Source organism: Struthio camelus, chromosome 3 (assembly GCF_040807025.1).
Source record: "Struthio camelus isolate bStrCam1 chromosome 3, bStrCam1.hap1, whole genome shotgun sequence".
Classification (NCBI taxonomy): domain Eukaryota; kingdom Metazoa; phylum Chordata; class Aves; order Struthioniformes; family Struthionidae; genus Struthio; species Struthio camelus.
This window is the reverse complement of record NC_090944.1, coordinates 15,938,403-15,950,529: the sequence shown is the minus strand read 5'-3', so window position 1 is coordinate 15,950,529 and position 12,127 is coordinate 15,938,403. Positions and strand designations below refer to the sequence as shown.

The window sequence follows — 12,127 nt, the reverse complement described above, 5'->3', positions numbered from 1 at the left end:
TGAAGCAAAACAAACCGAGACTAGAAGTCAGGTCTACAGTTTTACAAGGAGGTAATGAACCAGAGGAACAAATTCCCAGGGGAGTGGAGGACTTGATGGATGCAGTGAAATTAGGTATCAGGAGGCCTTCACAGAATCACAGAATCACAGAATCGTTTAGGTTGGAAGGGACCTCTGGAGATCATCTAGTCCAACCTCCCTGCTCAGGCAGGGTCACCTAGAGCATATTGCCCAGGATCACATCCAGCCTTAAAGGTACCTATGTCTTATCTTCAACCCCAGGGGGAATTTAGACACTTGGTTAAGAGGATTGCTTTACTGGGCCTGCATGAAATCCAAGCTAGATGCCTGCGTTAGGTGGACAAGAACTCGTTTCCATCTGCTTAGTGGTTCTGAGAAGACTTTTGAAGCTAAAGGATGCTTTCAAAACAAGAGGCTTTGCTTTAAGCTGTCCCGTTTGCACCCATATCCAGTAGATTTGCAGCCTTTGTCTTTTAGTGGATGAGGTGAACCTGTTTGGTCATTTTTGGTTCCCCATGGCAGGCACAGGAGAGCAGGAGATAGGAAGGTTAATTCTGTCATTGCAGAACATAAACACAGAGCAGTGAAAGTGGGTGAAGAAAGTGTGTATAGGGGGCCTGGGATCCCAACAGTAAAATTCACCCAGAAAAGGAACTATTTATAATTTGAATCTTTCTCTGACGTTCCTGCAGACCTTGTCCTCACCTGCACCCAACCCACAACAGATCTGGAGGTTATAACCCCTCCTTCTCCTGAAAACACATTAGAAGGATCAGAAAGTCATTAGCAGTAATATATCTGTCTCAGAAACTGTGATCTACCAGGTACTTCTGCCAGCCAGAGGTGAAGGCAGCACATCTACTCACCTTCCCATTGCAGAGCACCTTACCTGGCCACAGACAGCTCTGGACTCCAGACTAATCATGGTGCTAAGTCGCAGGGGATGGTGTGAGAAAACAGGTATCAGTGACAGATACAATTTATATCCCAGAAGCTGAGGAATTAGAAAGGCACACTAGATTAGTGTTTTTCAAAAATCTCTATTTCTTTGGTGGATTTTGAACCAATTATAACCAATTTCTTAACCATTTCTCATTGAATAATAACAGGCATTACCAAATAAGTTACCAAGCCCAAAATAGCTGAAGTAGGTGTGTTAGCAAAGTGTAACCCGAAAGTAATATTTAAAACTGTTTATACCATGTGACATTTTTGCATAGCTGCTGGGATGGGAGTGAGTACTGCTTGAGTGTTGTGGGCAAATACAAGAGATCCAGCATATGGTGCCTTACATTTAAGAGCTCTTTATGTAGTCAAACATGCATCTGCAGTCTTCGTTTTAGTATCAAACTTTAAAAATTAGCCCAGTGTAGGTGTGCACCTTTGTATGTTCCCAGCACCACATTGTTTAATCTTGTTATAGTTCACCTCTTTGATCGCTTTGTTCTGGATGAATTTAATTTCTCCGTAGCTAATTTAGAGCACTGTAAAATGCTGTTCTCTGTGCTCATTATAAGGGACTTTTCCTCATTTTGTTAGTTAAAATTTACCTCCCTCTTGCTTTTTCTTCATTTGTTTAATGGGTATATTAATTATTTTCAGTTATTAATGCATTTTCATTAATGAAATGTTATTTTGTTCTATCTCCACCATTTACATCTTTTATCCCTTTTATTTCCCCCAAGTCTGGGCAGTGAGAATTTGAGAGGCTACAAAAGGAGAATTCCCCCAGTCACTAAATCATTTTTTACGGATGGATTCTTGGCCATGGATTCATTTAATGTTTGCATATTGCATATCACTAATATCAAGAGCAAAAGCCCTGAATGGATGATGAGAGCTTCTGTTCTTGCAGTCAACAATTCTGAATAATTGCTACTTGGGAAACTCCAATTTGACTGACTATGCCATTACGTGGAAATATTGAAGCCTAAAACTCATATCCTCTTCCACTGTCTCCAAGACTCATTTTACAGCAGCTATTTGGATCCCTGCCACATTATCTTTAAAAAAAAAAAATTGACGTCTGTACTTGTGACATTGTCTAAAATGAATCTTCATCCATGGATTATTAACTGCACATCCCTTATGGTCAATGGCTTAATTGAATCAGATACTGATGACCTTAAAACTAATTTAGCAGTTTAATGCATGCTCCTTTCTATTTGTTTCATGTCAAATATGGATGCAATGGTGAAATCCTATGCCAGCATTAACATTTGCAGCATCTTGCAGTGGAGTACAGTAGTTTGGTTTGTACAATGGAAATTAAATGGAAGCAACTCATTCTAGCACAACGCGTGCATCGCTGGTCAGTTAACGAGAGCAAAAAGAGCTATCGTGTTGCATTATGTGGCAGGTGAGATGCGTTCCGCAAGCTGAACAACTGAAGTATGTTAACGGTTGCCTGCCTGCGGTTGCTATTGGATATCGCTGCACTGATTTGCAAGAATAATCTCGTTGTATACTCATTACTAGAAATTAATTAGTGGAAGACATCTCAACAAAGATGTCCTGAGTTTCTGTAGCTCGGACTATAATGGGATTTGAGAGGCATATACAGAAAATAGAACCAGCTTCCTCTGGGCTTTTATCAATGCTTTAAAGGCTCAGAAAAGGCATTAATTACACTGTTTACCAAGTGGTTGGATTTGTACGGTGTTAGAAGATACATTTCCACCTCTGCTTTTTCCCACTTGTCAAGCTACCTCTCTGTTATATCACAGCCTGCTTTCTCTGCCTGTCTGTCCTGCATCTGCTGTTTACCTGTGGCTGTGTCATCTCAGCTTACTCTGATTGCTGTCGTCTCAGGTACGATACAATAACAAACCAGTGGGAGACCATCGCTCCTCTGCCAAAGGCCGTGCACTCGGCCGCCGCTACCGTCTGCGGGGGCAAGATCTACGTCTTCGGTGGGGTGAACGAAGCCGGCCGAGCTGCGGGGGTCTTGCAGTCCTACATCCCTCAAACTAACTCTTGGAGTTTTATAGAGTCGCCAATGATCGGTAAGGCATTCATGTTGTCAAAGAAAACCCATATTGTGACAGAAATCTCTGCGCTACAGGTATTTTAATGCCTTTGTGGAAAGCAAAGGAGTTGGGGAGGGGGAGATGTTCATAACAGATTGGCAGGAATGCATGGTATAATATACCATAGAGAGGCAATTATCTGGATTTTTTACTGAAGGCAATTGTCACTCATTAATAAAGCTAGTTATCAGCCAGAAGTGATGAGCTCAAAGTAGAGGAGAAAGGAAAGCAGTTATTAGATATGGACAACTAGTAATTTTAGATCCAAAAAATCACAAAATGCAGTGAAACTTCGTTCTAACACCATGTGTTGCTTCATGCTTAAAACAACACCGTTCAGTTAATGAATAGTTATGCATATTTTTGTTAAAAGGCCTTATGTCCTGTAGGAAGTGGAGGTCATTTGTAACTGGAATTTATCAGTGTCATTCACAGTCTGCAATCCCTGAGACAGGTGGATTATTAAAACTGTATTTATTAGTCACGTTTATGACACCCCAGGGCTCTCTTTATGTTTTACAGAATAAAGAGCAAGACAAGAGTGCAAGTTTTCCAAGGTAGCAGCAACTTAGGTGCAGAGTCCCTTCAAAAATTACAGTAGAGCTTAGCAGGTTGCAGCATATCTGCTTTCTTGCTCCCAGGGTGTTCAGGCTGTTTGGGAAACCGGGCAAAGAGTTCAGCCTCACAGAGTTGCTGCTGCCGGGGAAGGGCTGATCTGGCCCCATGCTCAGTGCGAGTGGCTGGAGAAGGAGCACGAGGTCGCTTGTTTAAAAAACATATGGTCTCAGTATTCATCCTGGTAGGGCAAGTATGAGGGGCAATATATAAATTACAAAACTACAGTTACGAGGTTTCCAGGTGAGGCCTGAGCATATCTTAAGGACTAAAATAAGCTGCCCCTTTTTGTTCCAGCTTGTTACAATTATTATGAATCTCTTCTTAGGGTTTCCTAGTAGAAACAGTCCTGAGGAGCTGGTGCCTGCGTGGCTATAGCTTCCCATGCGAAGCCGGCGTTGCTGCTTTCCTAGTCCTTTGCTGCTGTTTCTGTCCAGCCTAACATAACATGACATGCATATGATGCAGCATGAAGTGCCCAGCGGGAGGGCGTTAACCAGCAAAAGTCATGTTTATGTAATACAGCAGGGCAAACAAACCTATTTCCTGGCTTTTTCCATCACATGGCTCCAGCTGCTGCTGTTCATTTAATCCGCTGACTGACAGTATGAGGTTTTCCTGCACTCAGAGCATATTGCAAAAAATGAATGCATTATGCAAAGAGGTATTCCTTTCCCTTACCAAACTAGTGCAAGTGCCACAGGAGCTAAGAATTCATTCCCTGGGCTTATTACACTGTCTAGCAGGCATCAACATCATGCGTGCTTGGAAAAATCATCCAAATCATCCAGAGATGGGTTCATCATCTGTTGTTCAAATAGACTTGTAGTATTTCCTAACAAAAATACATGAAAGACAGTGATGAAGTTAAAAGATGGTATTTGTGGGGGTTTTGGTGTAAACAAAGTTAACTAGTTAAGCAGAAGGCATAAAATATATGGTGAAATGCTGAGTTGCCAAGTATATTTGCTGGGAAATAAATAATGCCAATTTGTTTGCAAATAAAGTAAAATTACACAAAGCCTGAAAAACTGCACCCCGGCGGAGAATGTCTGGGAAACTGAACTGATGCGATCCTTGATCCTCACTAACAGGCTGTGGGAATATTGGAAACGTACTTGTATTTCTGCAACTTTACAAGAACCGTAGTACCATCTGTATTTGTAAGATATCCTCCAAGAACTGAATGATATTCTGAGTGCAGTACAGTCAACCTTCATTTAAAACAAAGAGGGTAGTAGAAGGCAGTCTTGGAGTGCTTTTTATAAAATGGAGATGAGATGAGCTGTGATATGATCATTCCTGGGGTGCTTTGACAGCCTTAAGGCCTTTTTGTGAGTATTTGTGAATTCTTCAGCTATCCCTCTGAGCTAAGCAAACTGAGACATTTGACAGCTAGTTCTGTTGTTTAAGGTCACTCCAGAGATCAGTGAAACCTGTTTGACCTCAAAAAAGATAGTGGATTAGTTAGAAACACCTCAAGCATGCTCAAATACTCAGCCGTTGATGCAGGTATTGAAAGTGTCCAAGCCCCCTAGAGGTTTTTAGACCAGTAGTACCTGTTTCAAGTCACTGAGGTATTTTACAGTAAGTAGTTGGTGAGTTGGCTGTGGCATGACACGCGTTTGAACCCAGAAGATCCATCTCTTCCAAAGCACTGTGTGCCAGCCTAACCCCAGGCAGCACTGGCACCAACCATGGGAAAGGGAAGGGGCATTTTTGGGTCAACCTGAACACAGGTGAAACCGGCTGGATGCTGAAATCCTGTCCATGAAGAACAGAGATGAGGTGGGGACTGACGGCACTTCCATGGAGCTCAGCCTCTGCTCTGCTTGGATTTCTTCTAAGAATACAGAGCAAACTCATCCTCAGTCTCTATTTAATATTCTTCTTTATTCTTGGCCGTAACCTGCTATGAGGTGTTTGGACGTGGATTCCTGTGCAGTAGGCCTGAAACTAGAGTCCCCAGCACATTGCCTGTTGTTGCTGTAGTAGCCTCTGGGTAGGAGCAGGTTTTGATTACACACGTTTGGAGAGGAGATGGGGTTTTTTTTCTGACTTTCCCAACCTTTGCCACTTCTGCATTCCCTGTCTTGGGAGCTGGCAGACACTCCTGCAGCAGTGCAGCCCACAGCTTGATATTAAGGAGGTAATGAAGCTTCCCAGGGCCTTCATATTGCTCGTGGTTGGCAAACCATCTTGCATGTCCCCTTCTCATGTTCCTAGCTGTAGGAAGTTTGTTGCTTGAGTTGAAGTCCTATGACTTCAGTAAATGAACCTAGCCTACATACTTGCAGCGCCTGCCTTTCCATTTCTTGTTGAGTTGTCCTACATAGCTCTGCTAAAAATGTATTCCATGCCCAGATTCCTAAGATTTGTCTTATTTAACAAGATAGCCATAGACATGCTGAAGTCAGTGACTGTAAGCCTAATTATCTTGTCACTGTGTTTTAGTTCACTTTGTGCCTTCATGCCAGGCCACTAAAATATACTTTTTCCGCTACCCAGAACAGTCCGTGTTTGCACTGGTGGAATTATTACAAGCTTTGATCTAGTGTTTCCGGTTTGTAAGAAAAATAAATAATGTTTATTCAACACTATTATTAAATTTTAAAATCTAATGAGATCTATTGAAATAGAGAGGTCAAAGATCTATGAGCATTTCTGGTTTTCTAATCCAAAAATTTAGTTCCTTAACATGCCATTTACCCCTGGAGGGAACTGTGGAGTTTGCTCTAGATATCAACTCAGTCCTTGCAAGATCACCAGGACAGACAAGTAAGACTTCCCTTCTAGCACGTGTCCACTGTCCATTTAACTGCAGTCCAGTCCTTCCCCACCAGATGAACTGCACCCTTCCCACAAAGGAAGGAGAAAGAGACAGGCAGACAGCAGTGAGAAATGGATGGGGAGCAATGGCAAGCTGGGCCTTTGGACCTAAATATTCAGAGTCTTGCCTCTTCTGTGCTCCTGAAAGCACTGTGCAGAGACCCAGCTGTGTGCCTGCAACAGCCAGCTCAGGCCTGCCTTGGAGAAAACTGACGCTCTGGCACTGCTAACAGGTAGAGCCAGCCTTCAAGTTTCCAGGTGAGCCTGCCCAAAAATATTCTTCTCCCTTCCCCTTCCTGTAATGGGCTTGGCGCTGCATTGCATGTACAGGTTTGACCCAAAGATTTTAGGGAAGCACCATAAGATCATTCATTGCCTACATCCATCCATCTTTTCTTTTCTTAATATGTGTTTGGAGGGAGTTCTGCACACAGAGAGGCATTGTATGTATGCACCTACATGCACGTGTCCCCTTTCTTTCTCTGCAACCGTTGGCCCTTCCTCCCAGCGACGGGCCTCTCTGGGGACATCTGTGGTGTGCAGATATGAGCTCATGCTGTCCCTGCGCTGTGCCAAGAGAGTGAGTTGTGTGGCTTCATTAGCACAGTGCTGAGATGACTGCATGCAGTAAGCCCTCACCCACCTCCAATGGATGGAGTGAACATACCCCATTGAACCTTATTTTTGCTGTAAGAAGTGAGATGAGTGCATTTTGACTCTATTGGAAGATAAAACTCTGTTTTAGAGGATAAAAGTTCAATGCCCATACCCAAGTGCAATGCCTATACCAAGACTTTGCAAACCCCCAAGATGCCCAATTTGACAATATGGAGAACTTTCTTTCCATGAAGATAACCTTATTCTGTTTAGGACTGGCAAGGGAGGGTGCTGAGGGCCCTGAAAGAGCACAAGCGTAGCGTAAGTTTGCTCCTTCCTCTCTTTCCATTTCTCAAGAGGAATTCAGATGTTAAACAAGGTGTTGCCATTCAAATTTGGGCCTCAAAAAGAGCAGACAAGCTGCCCAAGAGAGGCATCTGCATGTTGGCTGAAGACATGTTTGGCACCTTTGCCCTCCAGGATGGTTTTCAGTGTTTTTAGGAACATGATAAGACAGTGCAGGATGAGCCGGACTTCAGTCTCAAGGTCTGTAACAAAAGATCTCAGGACTGTCTCCGAGGCTTTTGTCATTTCATATAAATGTCTGAAACGTGTCCGACCTCAGCTGGAGAAGCAAAGATCTGAGAATGAAAGAAGTATCTGGAAAACAGTGTTATCAGCGTCTTTGTGCTTCTATTGCTCTCTGTTATGTGGATTATTTTAGTTAAAAAGCATAATGGTTCCCATGAATTTAGTTTTTGACTGTACAAGAGAAGACAGATGTATGCCTTGGCTTGTCCATCTCCGCAAGACGGATAGTTCCACGCCTGTGCCATGGATTTGGCCAGCTGTCACTTAGAGGTGTTAAAGCAGTGAGTGCGCATCTCTTCCTTCAACATGTTTTTCTTCCCATAACTAGTTCTCGGGGTTTTTCCCAGTGTTAAGCTTGGATTTTTCTTTCCTTTGTCTCCATTTCGCCTCCATATACGCCATATTCTCCATTCAAAATGATTTTTCCCAGTTCTTGATGTGTTCCCCCTGCAGATATTTAGTCTGCCCTCTACTTAGCAAAATCAGTATTTTCGTATTTGCTTCTTATCGGATATCCTCCCCTTCACTTCCTGCCTCTCTTTTATCTGTCACCGCGCTCTGCTGAACTCTCATTCGTTTCATCCCCATTTCCCTGGTAAATGTGGTGCTGAGAATTGAACCATGTCTGCAGGCGGAGCCCACTCCATTGGAAAGGGGAGTCCCCCCCAGCCCACCCCCCCCCCCCCACCACACACACACAATGCAGCGTTTGCAACTGAAGACAATAGATTTGTGGGACTCTGAAGAGTGGTTCAAGGGCCAATGCCTGGTGGCATGCCCCTGATGAAAATGCTCTGACTAGTTTGGCTTTAATAACCCTTCTCCAACATGAAGTGCTGCCGCTGTTCATTTTAATGCCTCTTTAGGCGTCGACCAAGTGCTGTACTGGAAGGCAACATAAGATTTTTAAGTAATCATGGGAGGGAAATCAGAACTGTGATACGTGGCTATATAATGTATGGAGTTTTATAAGAGTCATAAAACACAACACAGGCAACATGCTGTTGTTACTAAGTTAGGAGTGCACTGGTCGGCTGAATTATCAACCTCATATGAAGTACCCCTCCAGCTAAAGGATTGTGTTCAGGTGCGTACCCCTTCCTGGAATGACTTGTCACTGGAAGAATAGAAATACTTGTATATTTTCCTATGCCAACAGTAAAGGATAGTGATGTTATGATGCTATCCACATGGAGATAAGAGAGCTTTTTATCTATTATTTCCTTTACTTTTACTCTTGCTTTTAATCTCATATGTGCTTGCAGTCCTGGACAAATCCCACCTAAGATTTTCCAACCTGAAATGGATTTCAGTATGTGACAGCCCCAACACTTGGATTTCTTTTTGGGGAAGAAGGATGCTTCACTGTGACCTCTCTCAGTTTCTGTATTTCCTCTCACCTGTCTTGCTCCCCTCCCCTCCAGCAGGCATTTCAAATAACCAGTGTCCTGGCTATATCCTGTGGTAATCCTCTGATCCGCAGGAGCTCACATGCACAACCAATAGCATTGACCAAAATACCCAGCCAGAATATGCTTTTTCAAAATTAGGCTCCTCAACCATCTTGCCCTACTAGCATGTTAAAGACCTTCGGTGGTGAAGGTCTTCAGAAGTTCAGAAGAACTTCAGAAGTTGGAGTCTATGGAGTGTTTGCATATGAGGCTGCTAAGCCTTAGAGAGGACAACAGCCAGGGAAAGGTATGGGTAGTACCAGGGAAAAAGTAAGGTTGAAGGTTGACTGTGGCTGTCCATGCTTAGGCAGCAGGAATGCTAGCTTGAGTTTTCCATGCTCACTGGTATCTGTGAACAATTTCTGCCTCCACTGTACCAAACAAAAATAAAATATGCTGGTTTTCTCCCTACCTGTCTCTGGAGGGGTCTCCCTCGTGTCTTTCTGCTGTATCTTCATCAGGATCAGGAGACTGTTTGCTGTGAACTTCTGCCTTCCTGAAAGAAGCAGCAGAGATTTCCCTGTTTCCCTATCTCAGACTTACTTTGTATCAATTTATGAAATTGTAGCTAAAGCCAAAAGCAGTCAAAAGACAACAGATAGGTGATGTATTGAAAAATTGATGAGACTCAAACATGATTGCCTTTTAGAAAAGAAAAAGAAAGAAAAAGAAAATCAGACTGTCTGCTTATCTGAAAAGAAGAAAAAAAAAAGTCACTGTAAAAATAACCAAGGGGTTTCCCTCTCTGTCTTTGACAAAAAGGAACGTGAAGTCAGTGAATCAGTCTCCTGAGAAGTTGCTGTTTCTGCCTTGAGGGGGCCCCAAATAATTTCCCTGTGAGATTTGGGAGTTGAATTCTGAGCTCTTTTTTTAATGGGAGAGTTTCATTCTCTTGTAAAACAGCGTTAGTCAAAGGAAAAAAACCAGGAAAGAGTGATAATTAAATATGGAAAACTTCTAGTGTGTTCTTTAACTGGAAAAAAATGTCACATATGCAAGTCTGATTTGGAAAGGGATGTGAGACGGTTTGTTAGGACAGATAAGGCTTTCTGATGAATTATAGTGGCTTAGTGGCACCGAAGAAGAAACTGAATACTCCTTGTTCTATTTTCTGGATGAATTAGTTTCTTCCCATCTGTTCCCAAGGATCAATGACATTTTCCTAATACATCCATGTTTTTTGACATATGCCTGTAGATACTCAGCATAATAGGAGCCCAGCTTTAACCCATAGCACGTTTTGCCTGTTCTCATGCTCCACGTGAAAATTTGCAGCAATTCAAAATTCTGTAACAACTTGACATGTTAATTTGGTATGTGAGAGCAGAGCTTTCAGGATGACTCTGTTAGGCTTTGCGAGGGGATAATTGCACTTTCCCAGTTTAAAGGGAGATGCTGGGGGAGAACTGGGGAAGTGAAGGACTGACGAACTTTAGAAGTGCCTTTGAGAACTTTGGGAGGGAAGAACAGAAACAAGGAAGATTTCCTCATTTTTCTTTCCCTAGCCTTGGAGGTGTGGAGAAACGTGACTTATCTATAAATAAGGGGAATGTATAAATAAAAAACAGTCTCCAAACCTGAGCCTAAACCTGATCTCAATGTTGCTTTCCATTGACAGATAACAAATATGCTCCTGCAGTCACTCTCAATGGGTTCATCTTTATTCTTGGAGGAGCTTATGCAAGAGCAACCACCATCTATGACCCAGAGAAAGGCAATATTAAAGCAGGTCCCAACATGAACCACTCCAGGCAGTTCTGCAGGTGAGAAAAACCATTCAGATTGAATTACCAGTGCCTTAATATTTTTCTGCTGAAAAATAAAATCATACTACCTAATAGTGAGAGGGGCAGGGGAAGGGAGGTATGTACCATATGGGCATCTTCCTCATCGCTTTTTGCACATGTTCAGGGATGCAGCATTTTCCAAAATGCACTTCCAGGATCCTACTGTGGTTCACTTGTCTCTTCATATTCAGGCACTGTGGACTGTAGGGAGGGACATATATTGGGCTTCTGCTTCCAGCAAATTACATTAATGCTGTTTTCCTCAGTTTGTCATGCATAACCGGAGGATGATAAGTACGTGCTGCATGAGAGCCTGCCATAATATGGAATTGTTTTTTGCTAACTAGTTAAAAGAGCCTTGAAAGAAAAGTGCCGAATAAGCACCACGCACTAACGTTAATTATTACTGCTGTGTCTTTGATTGCTTTTTGGGCTCGCTTCCCTGATCCTGGGCGCAGGTTTAACAAACTTCCCAAACTGGACAACAGAAATACAGCTTGGCACCCGTTGCAGGTACTGGCAGAACTTAAAAGCCTTTCAAAACAGGATTACGTTAGTGTTACAGAGAGTAAAAAGACTGCCTTGTTGTAGGCAGTGGTTAGTGCCAGCTCCCAGAGACAGCAGTTACCCCTATCCGCTTTACACCAAAAAGTCATCGCTGGCCCGCGACGGCTGCCTGCAGCCCCCGGAGTAGGGGCAAGCGGATCCTTTTTCCCTTGCTGGCTAGGCAGCCCCGACGTGCATCGAAAGGGCTTATGATTTCCTCCTGGTATGGCAGTGTCTGGTGGTTGCCCCCACAGAGGGTCAATGCCGGAGCAGCGGCGGTCGGGTGCCGAAACTAGACCTGGTGTTGCAGCCTTCCCAGGAAGTCTCTAACACCTGTCCCCAGCCGGAAAAACGCCTCCTTGCTTTGCTTTCTTTTATTTAATCTTACACTTTGGTGGAGAATAGAAAATGCCTTCTTAAGACAGCATGTTTAGTTGTTGACATCTTTTGCTTGGTTTTTTTCTTTTTCCCATTTTCTGCTTTTTTTTTCCTTTTTTAACTTAAGGAGCGCCCTCTCTTGGCTGCTGAAGCAAATTTTCTTTTAAGTGAAGGGCTCGGGAGGGTCTGGCTCCATCAGGGCCCCTGCGCCCATATTCGCCCCGTGCTAATTATGAGCCATCACTGTCCCTCTGCTTTAATGAGAGGGAAATTGGAGAGAGGG

At 43.2% G+C, this 12,127-nt stretch overlaps 1 protein-coding gene across 4 annotated transcripts in view; it reads left to right on the top strand.

Moving 5' to 3' along the window:
• KLHL29 (kelch like family member 29) overlaps positions 1-12,127 on the top strand; it is a 382,418-nt gene that overhangs the window by 357,700 nt on the left and 12,591 nt on the right. For all 4 annotated transcript variants that reach the window (XM_068937065.1, XM_068937066.1, XM_068937064.1 and 1 more), the window contains 2 exons: positions 2,833-3,026; positions 10,752-10,896. In XM_068937065.1, coding sequence (XP_068793166.1) covers positions 2,833-3,026; positions 10,752-10,896 — 339 coding nt within the window. The remainder of the gene's footprint in view (positions 1-2,832; positions 3,027-10,751; positions 10,897-12,127) is intronic.